Genomic DNA, 20,785 nt, shown 5'->3' on the forward strand with positions numbered 1-20,785 from the left:
GCATGTGTGATGTAGCATAGAAGAGGGAACCAGCAGAGGGACATAAAGGGAGAGGTGGCAAGGTCAAAGCAGCAGGTTAAGAAACAGATCTTCACAACAGCAATATCTAATTAGGGTAAGATTGCTTTTGTTAAGCCAGGAAAGGGGATGTGGATGGGATACACCAACAGATCAGACAGTAACTTTGTGAGTTGATAGGAATGTGCCTGTTTTGGGGAAATTCTGCAGATAGATTTTGCAATATAAAGGGTTTACTCATCTTTCATAAAGGAGTTTGGGGATAGAAATGTGGAGCTAGTTACTCAGCAGGTAGGTTGTGAGCAGTCATAGCTGATATACTATAATAACAGTAGACAGTGTAGGCAAATTGGGATATACAAATCTGACTGGGATGCTGCAGAGGACAAACTCCAGGCTCACTGTATGTGGGTAGCAAGCTCAGAAATGAAAAGAAGGAGGGAGAGAAGGTGATGGCTGAAGGGACTAGGTGGAGGGACAAGCTGAATCTCATTTTTAAATGATGAAGATTAATACATGTTTGCATTGTGATGTGAAAGAGCCAGAATGTGTGGGTGGGGGTGGGGAGGCAAATGAAACAAGTAGTAGAGGATCAGGAGATAACAGCACAACCACCTTGTGGAAATTGTCGTGACCAGCTTTCCCAGCTGTGTATCAATGATTTCCTCTTTCAGTTAGAACACTTCTGCCTCTCTCTCTCTTAGCAAGAGGGTTCAAGGACTTCAGGGCAAACTGGCAAAAATGAGGTGATTTTCTTCTTTCCCTTTCTCACCTCCTGTAAATTTCTTTTTCCTTACCCCCTGGCAGGGAGGGGAAGTGCTGTCTCAGAGTGAGAGTCGTGTAACAGCTATGTGTGCTGCTGTTTTTTTGCACAACAGCACTGAGGAAATCTAGAAAAGAACATGGATATACGTAACCATAATAACAGGTAAGGTTTATTGCCTGGAGCATATCTGGGCTTTTAATTTCATTATCGTGGGCAAGGGCTGTGGTGGGAAATTTTCTGCATAACTCTTTCAGAAATCTCCCATTTCCTTCTCCTGCATGCAGTGGGAGAGGAAAGAAAAGGCCGTGTTATGTACCTGGTCCCCCTAGAGATTTTAAACTGTGCAGACACACTCCTGCAGCCTCCTGTAAGGAGGAAAAGTCATGCTGCAGGGTTAGCTGAGCCTTCCTCCTTATGAACTGTGCAGAACTACCTGTAAATGTGCAGGTGGTAGTACGGGGCTTTCATGAGAAGAAATGTATTTTGTGTGATCTAAAACCATCACTGAAACTAAACTTTTTAAAGACATAGATTTGGCCTGGGTTCTAATAATCTGTGGTGCCTCAGCACCTTAGCAGGGGCTTTATGGCAACAGCATAACACATCCTTCCAAAACTGTAAGTGGGGGTTTCCAAGACTTACAGTCATCTGTAGTTTATACTGTAGTTTTGTCCATAATCCTTTTCTAAGCTAACTGACCACTGGAATGATCAACCAGAAATTTTTCCTAGTACAGAATTGCCTGTTTGTATGATCACAGGGGAAAGCATTCACATTAGAACAAGTATACATTTGTCCAAAAGAAAATGCAGGTAATAAAGGCCCTGATTTTCCACCTATGAGTCTGAGGAAGGAATCAGTCCTCTTGCATTACTAAATTGGTGTGGAATTATGGGTCCTGATGAAAACCAATAGACTATTACTGTAAAGCATTTAACTTGTAAAATCAGCCCAAATTTGGTTAACTTGTTATTATGTGCTGGAAACCCAAACCATCAGCAAAGGCACTGTTACAAAGTTCAGATAAGAATCAACAATAATATGTTTCTCATCTTTGTCCTGCCTCTCATAGGCTCAGTAATAGTATTAAATGACACAGAGAGACCCTAGTTAAGTGAGAAGAGTGTGAAGTAAGCTCTACATCTGGAGTTACAAGGAGTTGAGAAGTATTTTGTGGCCTATAGATAGAAGTGGCCTGTGAAGGGGACATGTTCAGAATGGCCATTTATTTCAGGGCTGTCTGCAATTGTGGTGGACTGCTTTTGATGCCTCAGGCAATTCCTCTTAGTCTCACACTTTTAAAATAGACTAATCTGATTGAGGGAGAATATCTTGTATGACAGAAATAAAGTATCTACAAGATGTCCTCCCTTAAAATAAAATTGCAAGCTATTTCAGCCTTTGATCTAGGCTGTATGCTAAGTTTGGAGGGGACCTGGAGAGGTCAGGGAATACAGGATACCTTATAAATAGGAGTGCAGAGTACATGAGAGATTGGCAGGTGTCGGATGTTCTGAGTGCTGAGGCTGGTGCAGCAAACCTAGGCTGAAAGGGCTTTGGGATCCTAGAGGTGGCTGCAGGTGGCAGGATGGGGGCCTATGAGCAGGGCTGGCTTAGGAAGAAGAAAGGAAGTGGTTGGGATAAGCTTGGAAAGTGGAGAAAACCGAACAGGACATGGTCTTTGGTGAGGCAGGGGTTGTGTTGGAATTGTAGAGCTGGAAAACACAAATTTAGGGTCCTAGAATGAAGACACTTAGCAACTGTGTTATGAAGGTGTAAATGGTGTGGTTCCTGACATCAGAAAATTACAAAACACTGCTGAAAATTACAAAATGCTTGCTCATTTTCTCTCTCTTAACTCCATATTCACCTTTCTGGCTTGTTTTTGTTTGTTTGTTTTGTTTTGCTGTCACAATGTTCCACTCAGAAGCTCCCCAAGCCCGATCTCCCCTTTGTCTGATAAGACAATCTACAATGGAACAGTTCAAATGTAAATGCTGTTGTTTAACTTGGTGTAGTGAGATTTTATATTTGGCATCCCACTGTGATAAAAATAAAGGCAAAGCAGAATTCAGACAATAATGGAGAATTCAGACAATAATCCAGCACAACACATAGTACATTTGATTCTGTTTTCATAACTAGTTGTTGTGCAGACCTTTAACTCTTCATTTAGTTAAGTGTTACAGATGCCAGGAAGGGAAGAGTAAAACTATAATAAGAAGTGATACCCTGCTTTGCACTGTTTCAAGCCTGATAAAAGAAACCCCCACAATTCATCAGACTGCATGCTATAAATGGAAATGGAAAAGTTACTAAAGAGCAAATAGAAAAACAAAATATATTATGGCACGTAAGAGATTTCAACTGTAAGCATCCTATTTACTAACGTACATTGTAATAATTCCTCCTATGAACTATGTTTCTGTGTGTGTGAAACAAAGTACTAAGTTTTACTTTACATTTGAGTAAAGTGTATAATTTGAACGGTTTTTTGAGCTTTTACTAGATTCTGTAATTTATGTGTAACAGAACATACAAAGAGTGGTAAGGCACATGGAACCCATGTTAGCTAGACGGTTAAAAAGAATTCATTTCCATCTTCTTTTTCCAGAATATATTGCATATATAATCACAGTACAGGCCCCATTCTAATAAGAAAATCCAGTCATTTTGCAATCAAAAACTCTCAAGGATAAAATAATTTGTAAAAATGTTTGGGGAAAATGGATAGCCAGGAAAAGGAGAGACTACTTATGTGATTTGAAGAGGAGTGATTAAGTGGAACCTCACTTGGAAAACTTGCAGTAAACCTTTCGTCTTCATCAGATTCTAAGCAACTACAGCTTGGCCAAGGTAATGCCCACACCCATTGGTAACCATGTTGTATCCACGCTGCTGTACAGGGAATTTGCTATTCATTGCTTTCACAGGAACAGAAGGTTCCAGGTTTGCCTTTTCCTATGACCAGAACTTCTAGGAGAGTAGTTTGCCACCACTTCTGATGTGCTGATCTCTAAATTTTTTTTCATGGGAATTGTAATCTTGCATAGTGAATTTACACGTACTGGAAATCAGCTTGATTTTCTGAGTTAGGCTTTGCCTGCACCGGTACATTGAACTGCACAGGAGTTGTTCTATGGCCTCAGTGCTGGTGGCCTGGGCCCTTCGAACAAGCCAACAGCACAGAGCCAGCGTCCAGGAATGCCTCCGACCTGAGGCAGACGCAAGGTATTCAGGCAAACTTCGGGTACGCTGTGATGAAGACAGTGACTGCTTTTAGCAACTTCTTTTGGCATAAATGGTTACAGTATGACAGGTGGGAAGACGGGACATTTTGTGTATTACTGCTGCCTGATCTTGCGTTGTAATGCGCATCAAGAGTAGAGAGAGTTTCTATGGCACACAAGGATGGAACTTCACCCCCCCCAAGCGAGATGCTCGCCCCTGGGGTATCTCCGTTAGGCCTCTTGTGCTGGGCCCATGAGAGCACACAGTGGGCCCCGTTGTGCCTAGCAGACACGACGACTGGGACCATTCACGCAGACGGGTTTTGACCAAGAGATGGAGAATATTTTAAACGTACACACACACAGTCAATCACAAGAATTTTTCGCCTCCCGCCGCCCCTCCTTGGCCCCGCCCGCCCCCGCCTGCGCAGCCGCCGCTCCTCCTCCGCCTCCCCCCGCGCGATGGAGGTGGTGCTGGCGGACACGCTGCTGTCTCGCTGCGGGGACCGCGCCGCGCTCTTGCGGGCGCTCAGCGCGCCGCTCTGCGCCGAGCGGGCGGAGGCGCTGCGCCTGCTGCTGCAGCGCCTGGCGGCGGGCGGGCCGGCGGCGGCGGGCGAGGCGGAGGCGCTGCGGCGGGCGGCCTGGGAGGTGGCGCTGGAGCGGTGCCGGCCGCTGCTGCGGGGCGGGGAGGGCGCGGCGGGCTGCGGGGAGCGGGTGCGGGCGGCGCGGGCGGCGCGGGGCGCGCTGCGGCACTGCGTGCAGCTCTGCGGGGCGCCGCTGGCAGCGCGCCTCGCCCGCGACGCGCTGGCCGAGCTGGCGGCGGGCGGCGGGGCGGGCGCGGAGGAGGCGGCGGTGGAGGCGCTGGTGGCGGCGGCGCCGCGGCTGGAGGAGCCGGAGCTGCTGTCGCGGTGCGTGGCGGCGGCGCTGGCGCTGGTGCGAGAGGAGGGCGAGGGCGAGGCGGCGGCGGCGCTGGTGGCCGGGCGGCTGCTGCCAGCGCTGGGCGGGAACGGCGCGGCGCTGCCGCGCGTCTGGGAGGGGCTGCTGGGCGCGGGCGGGGCGCCGCGGGCCGGGCGGGCGCTGCTGGCGCTGAGCGCCTTGGCGGACGCGCTGCTGCCGCGGGGCCCGGCGGGGCCGGGGCTGGACGCGCGGCTGTGCCCGCGGTTCTGGCGGCTGGTGCAGGAGGGCCTGACGGAGCGGGACGGGCTGTGCCGCAAGCGGGCTCGCTACCTGCTGAAGCGAGCGCTGGACCTGAGCGGCGGCCAGCGCGCCGAGCTGCGCTGCCCTCCGGACGGCGGACACGGTACGGCCGGGCGGGCGGCGGGAGGGGCCGCGCGGCCCGGGATGCGGAGCCGGCAGAAATGGGTGTCTTTATCTTTTTTTTTTCTTAGAATCGAGTCTGTTTTGGTGGTCTGCTGAGAAGAACGAGCAACTCCTACAGTTTTGGGAAACTTATATTTTGATAATGGAAACTTTGGAAGGAAACCAGGTAGGAGCGCCTTAAAATCTCTGCCCATCCTAGACAGACGTGCTGCCTCACTTGTGGCATGTAAGAATGCTCCTGTAGGGCAGAGTATTTACAGTTTTGGTGATTGAGGGTATCTAAGTCAGCGTTAACTAGAATATTTTTGTTTCAACTCGTAAATACTTAAAACACAGCATGTGTCATTCATTGGGAATAAATTCAGAACTCTTCTCTGTCATCGGAATACATCTTGTTAATGCAATGGCAAAAACCTGGGGTGCAGCTAATTGCAAGAGCAAGGTAACCAGCTTAGTGAAAGATCCAATGATTGCACTTAATAACCTCTCTTTGGTAGAGGGGACTATGTCTATATGATGAAGTACCTGTGGCCGTGGATTAAAACAATTTTTTTTGGGTGAGGCTTCCATAATTGTATGGTATCGTGGTGTTAACTATTAGTAGTGTACCCACCTCCCTGTAGTTATTTCATGTTATTTGTACATGGTTGTTCTGCAACTGAAAAACTGTTTATTTAAATGCTTAATTTTAGATATTTGTGCTGTTTTACTTTTGAGGAATGGAATGGTTATTAGTAAGTATCATTCTTAAAATATGGTAGCATTGATGTATCAGTTTTTCTCCAGTGCTAAACTGCATCTGAGTGTTGCATACCACAGGCATTATAGGTTTTATTTAAATGTACTTCTCTTGTCAATTGCTGTATTAGTGCTATTGATAGTAAATTCTAGTCCGAGTAACTGACAGCTCCTGGGTTTGAGATATAAACTGTTTACATCTCATTTGCATTTCAGATCCATGTTATAAAGCCAGTATTACCAAAACTAAACAGTTTATATGAGCTTGCCATATCAGGGGATAAAGGTAAGATGGACCTTTTTCTATTTAATCTCTTAAATATTAGTCAGTTAAATTACACTCTTATATTTTCTTCTTCTGTTTAGTAGCAGCTTTTTGTAGTGTTTTGTTTCTCGAGTTAGGTGTTTCCTGGGTGGCTGTTCCAGTTTTTGTGGGTCTGCTCTATGCATAGATTGTTTGGCAAACATGCATAGAGGCACTGGCCACTCTGCTGTGAGAGGAAATCCGAGCATATATTTGTTGCTTACTATATTGTCTTGAAATACTGTTTTTCTGCTAGAAAAGCCAAATAAGTGGTCATTTCCCACTGTGTTTTGCTTTACTTAACACAATGTGAAAATACAACAAACCCAGAGATTTTTGGGGTTGTAGAAACCAAGTCACCTGCACAACTTTGTAAAAGGAGAAATCCTCCCCCCCCCACCCCAACTTATTAGAAGTGGGGAGAGAATAAAGAATATGAGTGCTGAGACAGTGTGTCTAGGGCACACGAGTACATGTGATTAGGTAGTGCAACATGTTAGAGATTGGTAAAGCAGAAAGACCACTAATGTGAAACTTTTGCCTGGAAATACATTGGCATAAATAGAGTTGCAGAAAGAAGGATGTGCCATTTGCACTTCTTAGTGATTTTAATTTATAACTAATAAAATAGAGAGTAACTGGAGAAAACTATTAATTTTTAAAATTAGATTTAGCAGGGTGTCTTTATAAAACTAAACAGCTATAGTCACCTTTTTGAAATGTCTTGTACATAGACTATAATGTCATTATGTTACGTGCTAGTGTGTCACTGTCATTTCTGTGTCAGTTTAGTTTAGAAGAATTTCTTTTTGTAATAGGTTGTTGGCTGTTTCACCCATCATGGCATATGTGCATTTATAGACGAATGTTTGAGAGTGAGAATAAAACACTGACAAAGGAAGGCATTCTTCATTTTCTGGAGCTTTATGAAACAAAGCATCTTCCCAATTCACTTGGTTTCTCAGAGGTAAGGGTGTTACTGTTACTTGCCTGAACAAACAAATTTTCTAATTTGTAACAGATCGTAACACTAATTGCTTCAGTAGTTGGAATTGGACACATTCTGTCTCTGTAGTATAATCAGTGTATCACTGTATCCCATAAAACCCCCACACTTTAAAATATTCTCTATGTGGGAAGAAACATTAAGGCTTAAAGGTTTTTTTTATTACTATCACGTGTGTATTGACTGTCCAACCAGCCTACAATTTAGTAAGGAATGATCTACATTATACTATTTAGTCTTCATAGGAGCTCCCCCCTCAGAGGTTAACATTCCTGAGTTATACAAATTAAGTCAGCCTTAATATGCACCCTAAATCTTTTTACCTGTGTTGGCTCTTCATCCTTCTTTTATTTCATGTTTAAATCTGTTTTCTCTATCTGTTTCCCAAAAGGATTTCTTATTTGCCTGCATCTTTCACAATACTCTGTGAAATGTATCTAGTGGGAAAATCTCATTCCTTGTTTACTTTCCTGGTCCCCCTTCTCTTTAGTTTCTTCCTCTTTTTGCTTCTCCTATTTACTCTTAACAAGAGTATTCTCTGATTCCTGGCTCTGTCCTTTAAAGTCTGGTGGAATAAGTCTAGCTTCTATGTAACAGTGCCTTGGAAATGTACATATAGCCATTGTTCTTGTTTCTTTTTTTTTTAGTTTGTTATTGGACCACTAATGGATGCCCTTTCAGAAAGTTCCCTCTACAGCAGGTAAACCAGTGGTTTAATTAATCATTTATAATGTCTTGATTGCTGCAAATGTGTTCTAATAATACTGGTTTAAGTATGTGGGTAAAATCTTAGCTAAGGAAAACACATTAATGAAAAAAATGGTGCTGCTAAACTTACTGACAGGTAGAGAGTTTTTCAGGAAAGGTGAGTGGCTGTGAACAGATGAAGTATGTACAATTTAATCTGAGTAACAACAACAAAGGATGCCTCAAGCTCCTATATTGCATCTTGCTTTGAAACATTAATTTGGAAGTGAGATACAATAAATGAATAACTTAGCGAAGTACTTTTTTATCTTCTTATTTTCTTGCCACACAGACTGCTCTAATTGTTCCCAATTCATAGGTGCTGGAAGTGGGTTTTTGCAGGAGACTGTGGTTGGCAGATGACACGGATCCTCGTGGCGTAAATATGTAAAGAACAGAGGAAAGCTGGAGGAGTTGCAGGTTGCTGCACATTCAGTGTAGTGATGGATGGCATTCAGTCCTTTGTGCTAGTTGCATGGAGAGTATTGAGAGAGGAATAAAGTACTAAATGCACTTTCGTTATGACCCAAGGTAACGGAGGTTCTTGTTAATAGATCCCTTGGAGTGGATTAGAGTGAATGACTGGTGTATTTATATACGGCAGGTTTATTTCAGAACAATTTGGTTCAATGAAAAGGAAGTGTGTAGCCATTTTCGTTGTCATCCATAGAAATGTAACAATATAAAAATATAAAACATATATAATGAAAAGAAAGAGAAGATGAGAGTAGATAGTGGAGAGGAAGGATATCATCATCTGTGGATCCAGTGACAAGACTTAATTGTTGCAATTTTCAATGCCCCTTGGTCGAGTTGATGGTCACGGTCTTAATCTAGTGGGGGAAGGCCATGAAACAAAGAGTTCAAAGAGTTTAATATATGCTTATTTTTGGGGGGATAAAACCAACTGTCACTGGTGATAGTGGGGATTAGGTGATGATGGATGAAGTGTAGTCAAAATAGATTGTTTCCTCTAATTATGGCAGGACAGATGTGACCTCTGTAGGCACTTGGCAGCAGTTACACATTTCTCAGCTGGCTGCAGTATCTTTCCATGGACATGCACAGATGGGAATTCAGAAGGTGAAGCAAGTGCCAAGTGTTTCAGTGTGTATGTTAGAGCTGTGTTGAATCAATACTTCGTAATCTTCTTAAACTTCTCTCTTAGCTTCTGTGTTTCTGCTGAAACATATTGGCATATGTAGAGGAGGGTGCATATTTGAGTATACCAAGAATATACAAAGTTGTCACAGTTAATGTCCAGCTGAGAGAAAGCTATAGAATCTCTTGACTGATGCTAATCTTTGATAGCCAGGATCCTGAGACTTCTCATGAGACGTAGGTGGTCTCTGTTGGTCTCATGGATTGCCACTGAATGACGCTTTGTTTTTGTTTAGGGGCAATTCTAAACATTCTAAATCTGTTTGATTTTAGATTAAATCTGTTACATCTAATCCTAAAGCTGTTAACATGCCAGTTGCATCAAAACATGTTTTAAAACCCAACAGGACACCAGGTCAATCAATAGGAGCTTGTCCTCCTTTGGGAATAAGGTTACAGAAGTTTTTGGCTACTTATCTCACTCTTCTTCCAGAAGAAGAAAAAGGTATGTTTCAGTCTCACCTATATCTTTTTTTAAATAAGGAAACCAAATAAAAGCTATGGAGCCATTTTTTGTATGTCATGTAAGCATTTACTTGAGAGAAAAAGGGAGTAGTTGTCCTGACAGTGGACTTTCCAGAGAAGAGGCCTTGAGGCAGTCTAAGGGATCCTGCAGTACTAAGCTACAAAATTGTTCTAGGGGTAAAACAAAGCAGATTTGCTTTTTATTAATGGAAAAATAAAAAGCCCAAACAAGTTCCTAAGATCTGAAGTGAACAGTACTTGCAGATTCTTTTTTCTTTATCTGTCAGACTGTTTTAGTCATGACTTGTGTAGTGACACATTCAAAAGAGCCAGGCCAAGTGCTGAAACAAAATAAGGATTCTTCTATTGTGAAGCTGGCTGGGGAAAAATTTCTGAGACTGTTTCAAATTTTGGTGCTAGTATAGGCTGATGTGAAGGCAAGCAGGATTTAATACCTGGTCTAATTGGATCAGATAAGGGTAGAATCAGCTCTCTTCAGCACCCTATATGTACAGGTGTATTCTAGTAGGAAACACCTTATATATTTGTAATGCCATAGGTGCCCTGTTTCTCTGTCATGTCCCAAGGCATATATTTTATCACTAAGTGGGAGGGTGTGTGATCAGGAATCCTGAGATGGGCAGCCTGTTTCCAGAAACTGTACATGTGATGGCTTATTGAGGATTGCTCTGCCCATTCCAGCATTCATTAAACTGGTTGAATTACTGTGGTCAGCCATCTCACAAACTGAATAGCAACTTAAAAAAGGCATTGATTAGTGCTCAAAACAATCAAGAATTAAAATTCCATTCCTGAACATGGTGATTAGTGCAGATTACCAAAGTCAAAGCTAGGTTTATTTCTGGTTATCTCCAAATCGTATCACCTTACTGACAAACTTCTTTGGAATGTAATTTTTTTCATTGAAATAATTAGGAAATTATTCTGTTGTCTTTAATTGTCAGAAATTATAATAACACTCTTCTGCTGGAGTTCATGTTATTTGAATGCACTGGAGAACACAAAATCACTCTGGGTTGTTTTGTTTACTTTTATTTTAAGGTAGCTTCCTGTTAAAATTTATTCAGAAGATGACGAGTAGGCACTGGTGTGCTGTTCCTATTCTGTTTCTTTCTATGGCTTTGGCATCTATCCCTGCATGTAAAGTACTTGGTGCTGAAGGACTTCATGCTTTAAGGTAAATATACACTGCACTGTGTTCTTACAGCCTTTTTCCAAAGAAATGTGCTGACAGTCAGGAGAGCCAGGATTTGATTCATGTTCGTTACTTCTGAAGGGATGGCTGTGCATGGGAATGGAAGGTTCTGTCTCCTTTATGGCTAGTTTTCAGAGGAAAGCAATTCAAGAATCAGTGTATTTATATCTCTCTGTGAATTAAAAAAAAAATTGAGTTTTTGCATTTTAGATCTTCATAATTTCTACTTTTTAGGATATTTTTTTCCTGGTCTTTCGCACTTCCTGCTTGATAGATATCACACTTCTTCCTTTTCTTCTAGTTACAGTACAGCCTGCTTTAACAGCAGTTGAGACTATATCAGGGGTATAGCCACAGCCCATAATGCTGGAAATGGAAAGATTTCTCAATAGAAGGCTAGGTAAAAGTTTTTGGCCTCATTATTGACCTTAATCACACTGATATTTCCTAAGTGTCTGCTTTCACTTCCTAGAGCCACTAAAAATCAGTTGTCATTCCAGTTTAATCAAATCTGAGCTTTTAAATAATATCTTACTGGTGGTTGAAGGAGTATTGGATAGAAGCAGTTTACAAAAAGAAAAAAAAATGTTGGACATGCCTTTGCTGATAAAAGATCCCTGAAAGTTTCTTTCAGTTTCATGCTTGAGTGAGAGTTTGATGGCAAACATTTGTATACTTGTTACAGATAGAAATGGTAGTATTAAATTATCAGTTTGAACTGATGTGGTCATGGGGGTTGTTCCTTTAGTTTTGGTTTTGTTCTTTCTTCTCCCCCTTTTTACTTTGTCAGGTTTATGCTCTTCCAAGTTTCACTAGCAGTTTTTGAAAGTACATGTAACAGTAGTCTTGGTTCTGGATTGTTTGTGGTCTGATCAGGCAGTGTTTGTGTCATACTTAACAGAATATGTCTGTTACATGCAATCTAATGTATTTTAAATGGTTAATAATTAGAAAATATGTGAAAATGTTTACATTTTTAAGTGTGTGTTCTATGCAGTGTGTATTTTTCCTCTTTGCAGAGATGTCCTCCAGTGTACTATGATTACGCATCAGATTTTGTTGCGTGGAGCTGCTCAGTGCTATCTTCTTCAAACAACTATGCATTTGACAGATGTGGTCAGTTTGGGGTTTTGTGTTTTGTTTTGTTTTATTGTTTTCTTCTTCCCTGATGTCATAGAAACCCCATAACACTTTTACAGGGCCAACAGTATTAAAAAAATTGCTACATACAGTATTTTTACTGATTTTGCTGGATTTGCAATTTTTTTTTAGTGACTATTTAAATTGTGCTATGTAAGTATGGTATGCTTCTGTTACCTTTGGTTTTCATAAGAAGTATTTTTTTTCATTAGCTTTTATGAGTTGATGTTTTATTGTGGGGTTTTTCATGTGCTAGTTATCATAACAGGATATTATTCCATATCTACCATATAAACTCAGGTTTTAACAGATAGAAACTAAATAGACTTTCCTGTAGTACCTAATAATAAAAGTATTCATGATACCAGACTGATAAACTACCATTACTGTTGAAATAGCAGGACCATAGTTATTCAGTAATTGAGGTATTCATGTTTTGTTTGTTTCATAGCTTGCTTTCTAAATAAGTAGTCTTCCTGTTGTGTGTTATGGCTGTAAACCTGTCTCAATTTCTTTCTAGAGATGCAGAAATAGTACTTACGAGCAGCTCTTAATCATTTATCTACATTAATTTAAAAGGTATCATCAGTGAATAGCACCATTCGTACAGTCATTCATTTATTTTCAGACAGGCTTTAATACTTGGGAAATTAAGTTTTGTTCCTTGGTACAGATAAGTTGGTCCCAAAGGGGCAGAAATGAGTCTGCATCACGAAAAGGAAAAAGTAAATTTCTTTTAAATTTTCTTTAAAAACTTGCCAGATAAAGGCAAACTTCTTGAGTTGTCATATAGATATTATTTGTTGTATATTATGTTGGTAGCTATTGTATTTTGATTAATTTTTTCAGGAGAAAGTGTCCTTCCCAGAAGTTTCAAGCTTTCTTCTGTCCCTTAGACCAGAGGAGTCCCTAAGGAGAGATACTTTGTTGTGGACAGAGGTGAGAACTGAAGCTGGTTTTATGTTCATCAAACCCATCACTGGTAGAAATAGCAGGATAATCTCAAAGGGAAGAATGTGCATACCATGTAAAGTGAGACTGTAAGTCATAAATTTTCACAGGATTTGTATTTTGTGTCTTTGCGAGATGTAAAATGCTGTGAATAAAAATTCAAAAATGAAATAATTTTTAATATAGTATATACTGGAGCCAACTGATCATGTAGCCATAATGTTTGGTTGCTTGTAGAGCCATATAATGATAAAGCGATTTTTTGCACAATGTCTTCTTGTTATGTGTACTGTATGTTTCATCTTGCTCCATTCACTTTTGGCATACAAGTTAAAAAGACAAAATGGTGGTCTCACTAGACAACACTTGATGGGAAGAAGCCCTTTTGAGATAAGGGAATTTTTACCAGTCTTGCTTAATTTTAAAAGTTGTTGTTTTTCTTACGTTGGTGCCACTGATTTTTTGGGGGTGCTCTGAGTTACCCTCTGGAAGGACATTTTTCTGTGTGTAGTTAGAAGGGAGCAGTCTGCTCAGGCTCAAGGTAGCTGTGGTGAACACCTCTCGCAGTGTGTGCATTTCCTGATGTAAGAGTTTGTGTTTAACAGTGCTCTGGTGTGCTGCTGTTAAGTCAGTGATGTCAGTGCACCGCTGCCAGATGTGGTCAAGGAGTAACATACTGTTCTTAATTCAGCTTTGCAGTTGGTTGCAAGTGAATGACAGGTGCTTCAGGAAGTCTGTAACCTCTGATTTTGAACATCAAGAGACATCATCATTATGTCAATATGTACACAGTCTTGTGGGAGAGTACCTTAAGACACCTGCATCTGAAAGTAAGTTACATGTGTATTGATAAAAACCACTATTTTAAAGATAATTTAAAAAGAAATTACAACAATCCCTTGGATTTTAGAAAAGTTGTCTGGTTTTTTATATTGTACCTGTTCAGGTTCTGCCCAACCTGTCTATTCACAATTCTTAAGTTTGAACCTTATTTTTTAATTCCAGCTTTCCTCCCTAAATTAGTCCTGCAGTATTAATTGAACATTAAGTCTTAATATTCAGTTTTAATGCTGCCCTGATGCTTGTCCATTAGATTTATTTTGTCACTCTTTTGATGGTGTCTGAAATTGCTGGAATGTGGGGGCGGAGGAAAGCGCAAGGGAATATGAACAACAGATTCTGTCACCTTTCTCAGTAGAGCTTTGTAAAATGACCAAGTATTTTTATAGAGAGAGAGGCCATAGAGTGAGGCAGCTTCTCAACAGCTCATTGCACACCCTCCTGTGTTGTTACATTCTTTTGATCTTGGACAGCTTGCAGCAGGTGAGCTGCCACATGTTATAACCAAGGAAGGCACAGCAAATGTGCAGATAAATTCCAAAGGGCCTTTTTGTTCACTGATACATTTTAAATGATTACCACGTCAGGTTAGTTTCTTCTTTCAGGTACATTGAAAGGAATGGCAAATTGATTTTTTTAAAAATGCTTCAACTTCTGTGTGGCATTCACAATCATAGTGAATTTTATAGTTCTATTTTGTCAGAAGTCAAAACTGAACACGTTTAAAGTATTATACATACAGGAGATAAAAAAGCTAGGTCAGAATTTGCTAATGATAAATAGCTTCAGAAGCTTCCTGCAAACCAGGAAACTTCACGTGATTGTCTTATTCTTAGAGAAGTTGCAAGCAAATTCTCTCTGTTGCTACTCCAAAGTAAATTTGCTAAAAATTTTGGCAGATCTTCTCTCCTTCCTGAAATGTTTGTTTAGTCCTTGGTCTGTATTATCTGCAATTCCATGGCAATCATCTGCATTTCACTTATAAAAAGTGATGTTTTTAATCCTGGTTTTATATGAAACTTAACTAATGAGCAGTTCTTTAGAGGGAAAAAAAAAAAAAGAACCATGTCCAGCTGCTTGAATTTGACCTCCAAAGTGTGTTTTTCTTTCTGAATTTCCAAAGCCAGAAACATACCAGTTAAAAAGCCCCTTAAAACCAATTTATGTACTGCTATTTAAGAAACAATTTTATAACTATGATGATGTAGTTCTTCATCAAAGACTGATAAAAAGAGAAACTTCACTTGGTTTTTTTAAAATTTCCTTTTTACAGAACAGTTTTAGTTCTTTATGTAACTACTGTGGTCAAAATCACAGCTGATATTTCTGATAAAGTGTAGTGGAATTACGTTCTTCATTAAATTCATTTGAATATGCTAATGTGTTTTTAAAAGCAATGGAGGAGTCTGTGAACTGCTACATAACATATGATACTACATAACACATTGCCTAGAATTTACTTGAGCATCAAGGCCAGTTGTGTTTGAGTTTAATTTTTATCTAGATAAAGAATACAAAAAGTTAGTAGTAATACTCATGTTAGCATGAATTGTTTTTGAGCTATTATTTTATTAAAGTAAGTTACAAAACCAGAAGTTTTAGAAATTAATACAAAGGTATTTTTTAGTTACTGTGGAAACCTTAAAATATCTTTAATCAGGAGAAAATTGCTTTATGCCTGACTGGTTTGAAGCTAAGCTTGTCTCCACAATGATTCTGTTGGCTGCTGATGTGGAGCAGATGAAGAATAAATACAGGTAAGTATGAAATACCTTATTTTTTACATTTCTCTCTTTTTCAATCCCCTCACTCCTGAAGGATCCGGTAGAAGCCTGATGAAGTTGGGAAGCTGTCCTCTTTTCTCTGTAGACTTTTGATCAGCCTGATCATTCCTTAGGCCTTGTCAAACTGTTGCTGCAGACATAGTGGGTAACATTCTAAAGATACTTAAGTGTCTTGGAAACGTGTCCTATTTATTTCCATAAGTAACTTCAGCACTTAAGGCAGATACTCAGAAGAAGACTTTCTTTTTAATTTTTGTTTTTGTGTAGTGGAAAAAGCAACATAGAGTGGATTGAACTAGAGGCTTTCTTGAACCCTCTTCTGGATGTCTTGATGAAACTTGGCAGTAATGCTTACATACCAACAGTGAAAACAGATAAAAGCCTTCAGCTTCTCTTGAAGTTATTGCAGACCCGTTGGTTAAAATGTTCCAATTCGCAAGATGGTTAGTGACATCTTCAGTCTACTGTGTCTTCTGTTCATTACAGTCTTAACTACAGCTAAGCTGCTTAACTGTTTTACAGCTACATTGTCAAACTGATACTAGCCTAGAAGTGGTAAATGTAAAGGTTGACAATCTGGCGTGTGTGTTATAAAACTTGAGCTGTGGGTCCAGTCTTGCAGATGTCCTAAGGACTGGGAATTGAGAATGGGGAAGCCTTCTGAGGAAGCGATTGTTGTCCATTAGGATTAGATTATCAGTTAAAATTTAATGAGTGTGACTGTATTGCAAATATTTGTAGGCCTATTCCTTGCAAACAAATGAATTCCATAAATCATTTAGTCACTTCAGAAAGAAGTTACCTACAGAAACCCAGCCTAGCCTGCTTAGTTGCCACAGCCAGCCTTTCCTGAGTGCATAAAGTGATCCTGATGGACATCCTGTTTTCTGAGTTGACTGGTAGGCTAAGAGGTGCTCACTGAAGTACAAGCCTGGTGATCTGTCTGGGAGTGTTGGCCCCTCACAGATGGAGCACTTTAACTTGTTGACCTTTCAGGATAGTCTGAACAACAAACTATGGAGTCCTTACTACTCCTTTTGAGAGAACTTGGTTGGTTTGTAACCAGAATAGACCTAAATGTTTTTCCTGAGAGCAAATGAAAAATTGCAGTATTATTTTAATGAATTGGGATGCTGAATGGGAACAGGAGGGATCTTGGTGTTTGGTTTCTGTTCCCCCAGATTATTTTGGGATTTTTTTCAGGGTGTTTATAACATGGAACAGAAGAGTAGTTTTGGAGCGGGGAGGCTCTATATCTAGGCTCTTACTTTTAACAAAGATAGTTTTGTGTTATACATCTAGGTTTCATATACATGTCTAAATGCAGCCCAAAATAAATGCCCACCCTCGTTTTAACAAGTGCTGTATACATTCAAAACCCCTGCGCCCTTAAATTTTAGCTGTTTGTCTGAAATTCTGAGCACTAATTATGCAGGCTATTCAAGTTCATATTGGGGCATGGTCTGTGACTGTTGAAATGGGTTGCTTGAAATGAACTAAACTGGAAGAAGTGTCCACTAAGCTACCACTGGGCTTTCAGCCTCCGGCACAAGGACAGAACGAGCCTGAAGCAGAACCCTATAAAGCACATGCAAGCGCATATTAGTTTTTTGGTATCAAGAGTAAGAAATTGCCTTGTGTGCCTTATTTCTTCATGTGCTTGCTAATGTACCTGCAGTGGATTGCTCTTGCTTTGGGAATTTTGACACCTGGCATGGCAGGTTGAGTTCTGCTAACAGAGTTCCAAAGGTATGGCAAGGCTGAGCATTGCAGTGTCCCCATCCTTTCAAAGGTCCCTATAGGTGCTCCAGTACAGCCCATCATCAGTCTTTTGAGAGGCTTCTGAATTGCACTGTAGTTCTAAGTTAAGCAAGGATTACTTTTCTTAAATTATTTTTTACGGTGTTTTTGTGCTTCTTCCTTCTGCACAGGTGAACCAAGTAATAAATCATCTTTGTCTGCAGCTGTGATTTGAGTGTGGTGAGGGGTGGGAGGATTAATGCTGTAAAATACAGAAGTTGTGTTTCTGTGTTGATTAAATGGGAGGTGAGAAGTCCTGTTTTTCAAATGGAAAGCAATAAAATGGTAGGAAATAATAAAGGAATTTAACCTTGTAAAACAAAAATAATAAGTGGGAATTGTTTTATTTAAGAATATTTTAATGGGGATAGACATGCCTGGAACGCATGCTGAAATCATCAGCATTCTTCTACAGTTCTTGCTGTCTAAACTGTTGTTAGAGTTCACTATTTTAAACAGTAGGATTTTGGTAATTACTATTTTTTGCTAGTGTTACAGAGCCACTGGTAAGGAATTGAGTTTTATGTCCACCATGCTTATCTGAAGATTTTATGAATATAAATTGCAGAAGATGTTTTAGTGATTTGAGACTTAGGATGAAACATGATGATAATCTGACATAATTAAACTGTTGGTTCTAAACAATTTAAGCCTTAGAAATGTAGTCCAATGAGCCATTTTAGCTGGGAGCATTGAAAGTGCAATATGGATTTGGAACTTCTGGAAATATTTCCCTTTATATTTTTACTTTTTGAAGGTCTTCCATTTCATAATATTTTTGCAACTGAAGTGTTCCTCAGGGTCAGCTCCAGAAAAAACGGCTCTAGCCTCTGGATAATACTAAATACTGAGACTGATAGAACAAGGTGGCCATGCAGAGTATTTTAACTTCATTTTCATACTGAGATGTTATTTCCTTGTCTCTCAGCTAGCCCTTACCCTTGAAACACAGACTGAAGTGTGTTTGTGGTTAAATGTTTTACCAGAGTGACCTATCCTGCCTCCCTTGTGTATAAACTTGTGTCTTCATTTGTGAAATGCTGTGTACATGTGGTATACTTGGTAGCCTAGCCTTTTCTTATAGAAAATACCACATTTTGTGTCATAATCTTGTATTTTCATTTACAGTGTTAAGCCTGGAAGCTACTTGGCTAAAATCTTGTAAGATCACACTATTTCCAAAGATGAATTATTCCTAAGCATCAAAAAGCAAGCCCCAAAAACCAGTGTTCATGTCTATAAATACTAGGAATGGAAGACTGTATTTTTCTCACATAAAGTTAATTGCTGGATATGAAAGCTTTTGGTTTTATTAAAGACTTAAGTTCATTAATAATCTGTTTGTGCAGATGGTTGGGAGTAGGACAAAAGTGGGCATTAAAAGTTGGAAAATTGGACTGTGGTCTTCTGGTCTTGTGTGGGTTTTGGTTCACTAATACATTGTGAGTCTCAGGAAATAATGTAATCTGGTTTGATTCTTTCAGCCTTATGGCTTACACTGTGAAAGAATATAGAGCTGTTTTAAGTTATTTTTAGGTATTTGAATACTATTACTGTATAACTTTGTAATATAAATAAACCTGCATGATATAATAAAATTCTGAAGGGACTTGTGTTTCTGTATTTATACTTTTTTTTTTTTTTTTCCCTCCACACAGATGAAGTACTGGTTTTTATCTGGAAGTCTCTTGTGACACCTGTGGAGAGTATTCTTGAATTTGTTCTCCGACGGCTTACTACCAATGAGTTAAGCACTGTAAGTAATGATTATGAGACATACTTTGGTGTGGTTTTGCTTGTTAATTTGATTTAACAGTGTTCCTAAAGTTCATACCAAATCTTTAAACACCTCAAAAGTCAATTTGCATAGAAACATTCCATTACCATTTTTTTGAATGGGCACAGTAAGAAGAGAAAAAAAAAGGTGTCTTGACAAGTAGTGTTCACTGTCTATAAACTGCATTTCTTGTTTCTTCTTAAATCTAAAGAAATCATGTATTAAGAAATCCCGAGTGTCACGTACTGCATAATATCTACTAGTACAGCTGTGGACATAAGATGTTAGGTGTTTGGAGACTTTAGTAGTCAGCCTGGTTATCATCTTATTTGACTGTCTCTCACTGCTTGCTCGTTTCTGTGGCCAGTGTTTAAGTTTATATTGAAAGAAACCTGACACTTGTAAAGCAAAGCAAAAGTTAAGAGTTGAATCAGGAGAATGGCATCTGAAAGTCAGTTTCTAAGATTTAAAAATTAATGACCTCCCCCAAACAAACAAAACCCAAAATTAAAATTTGTTCAGTTGCAATGACAATTGTAGTTTTCCTTCTGCTATCGTTACCAGTAGTTTTCTTCCTGATTTTCAGTTGAATTTTCCTCCTCTCACTGATTCAGATTGCTGTTGTTTCCTCGCTTTTAGGTTGGCGACCTGGATCGTTGTGATCTGTACTTGACTGTAATTCCAGAGACAGTGAATTTGTGCTTGAAAGTCAACTGGAAGAAAATGCCATCTATCAAGAATTTCCTTTCATCCCTGATAAATGCGTCTATTCGTAATCTTCAGGAGAGAAATTCTGAAAAGGTAATTTAAAATTATTTACAACAATAAAGATTAACATAAAACAAACCAATAAGTAGTAAATAAAATATATGCTAATATAATATTTAGATTCTGCATCAATAATTATATAGACTTACTATAAACCTAAGTTAATGTACTGCTATTTATTTATATTATGATATATATATATATAATGCATAATAATGTTATATATAATGTGAAATTAAATAATAGTTTGTGTGGATGTGTATGTGCATATATATTCCCTAACACATATGTCTTTATTTGGCAGTGTAATATGAATGTAAAATATTTGTAGCTAAGATTTAGTACTTACTTTTGGTCTTTTGTATTGCATTATTTAGAAGTCTGTATAGCAAAAGTAAAATTCTTACTGTAAAAATGAACTATGTACTCAAAGATTTTTTTTCCTCAAATATGAAGTAATCTTACTGATCAAGTTACTATTAAATGAAATGCCTTTTGTGTTTGTTGACTTCAAAGCTGAAATATACAGAAAAAAAGAAATTCCAGAATCCAGCATTGCTTTGGCTTTTTCCTATAGTTATGTTGATTGTCCCATAGCTCTATAAGTTAGGCTACTGTATCTGAAATAGATAAATTTTCAAAAGGTAAAGAAACATTAATAACTTCCATTAAAATAAAGGAGATTTAAATTAAGATTTGTTGGGCAGTGTAAACTTTGGTCTTGTTATTTGGTATTACTGTTTTGTGCAAGAAC

General features: G+C 39.4%; 1 protein-coding gene across 1 annotated transcript in view; it reads left to right on the forward strand.

The window, feature by feature from the left end:
* The first annotated feature begins 4,476 nt into the window (after positions 1 to 4,476).
* TARBP1 (TAR (HIV-1) RNA binding protein 1) overlaps positions 4,477 to 20,785 on the forward strand; it is a 35,035-nt gene continuing 18,726 nt past the window's right edge. The window contains exons 1-14 of the mRNA XM_048297438.1: positions 4,477 to 5,314; positions 5,403 to 5,500; positions 6,289 to 6,358; positions 7,195 to 7,343; positions 8,030 to 8,082; positions 9,638 to 9,735; positions 10,818 to 10,953; positions 11,991 to 12,087; positions 12,961 to 13,050; positions 13,754 to 13,892; positions 15,563 to 15,659; positions 15,954 to 16,129; positions 19,145 to 19,242; positions 19,903 to 20,064. Coding sequence (XP_048153395.1) covers positions 4,477 to 5,314; positions 5,403 to 5,500; positions 6,289 to 6,358; positions 7,195 to 7,343; positions 8,030 to 8,082; positions 9,638 to 9,735; positions 10,818 to 10,953; positions 11,991 to 12,087; positions 12,961 to 13,050; positions 13,754 to 13,892; positions 15,563 to 15,659; positions 15,954 to 16,129; positions 19,145 to 19,242; positions 19,903 to 20,064 — 2,301 coding nt within the window. The remainder of the gene's footprint in view (positions 5,315 to 5,402; positions 5,501 to 6,288; positions 6,359 to 7,194; positions 7,344 to 8,029; positions 8,083 to 9,637; positions 9,736 to 10,817; positions 10,954 to 11,990; positions 12,088 to 12,960; positions 13,051 to 13,753; positions 13,893 to 15,562; positions 15,660 to 15,953; positions 16,130 to 19,144; positions 19,243 to 19,902; positions 20,065 to 20,785) is intronic.

This window comes from Corvus hawaiiensis, chromosome 3 (assembly GCF_020740725.1).
Source record: "Corvus hawaiiensis isolate bCorHaw1 chromosome 3, bCorHaw1.pri.cur, whole genome shotgun sequence".
Classification (NCBI taxonomy): Eukaryota; Metazoa; Chordata; class Aves; order Passeriformes; family Corvidae; genus Corvus; species Corvus hawaiiensis.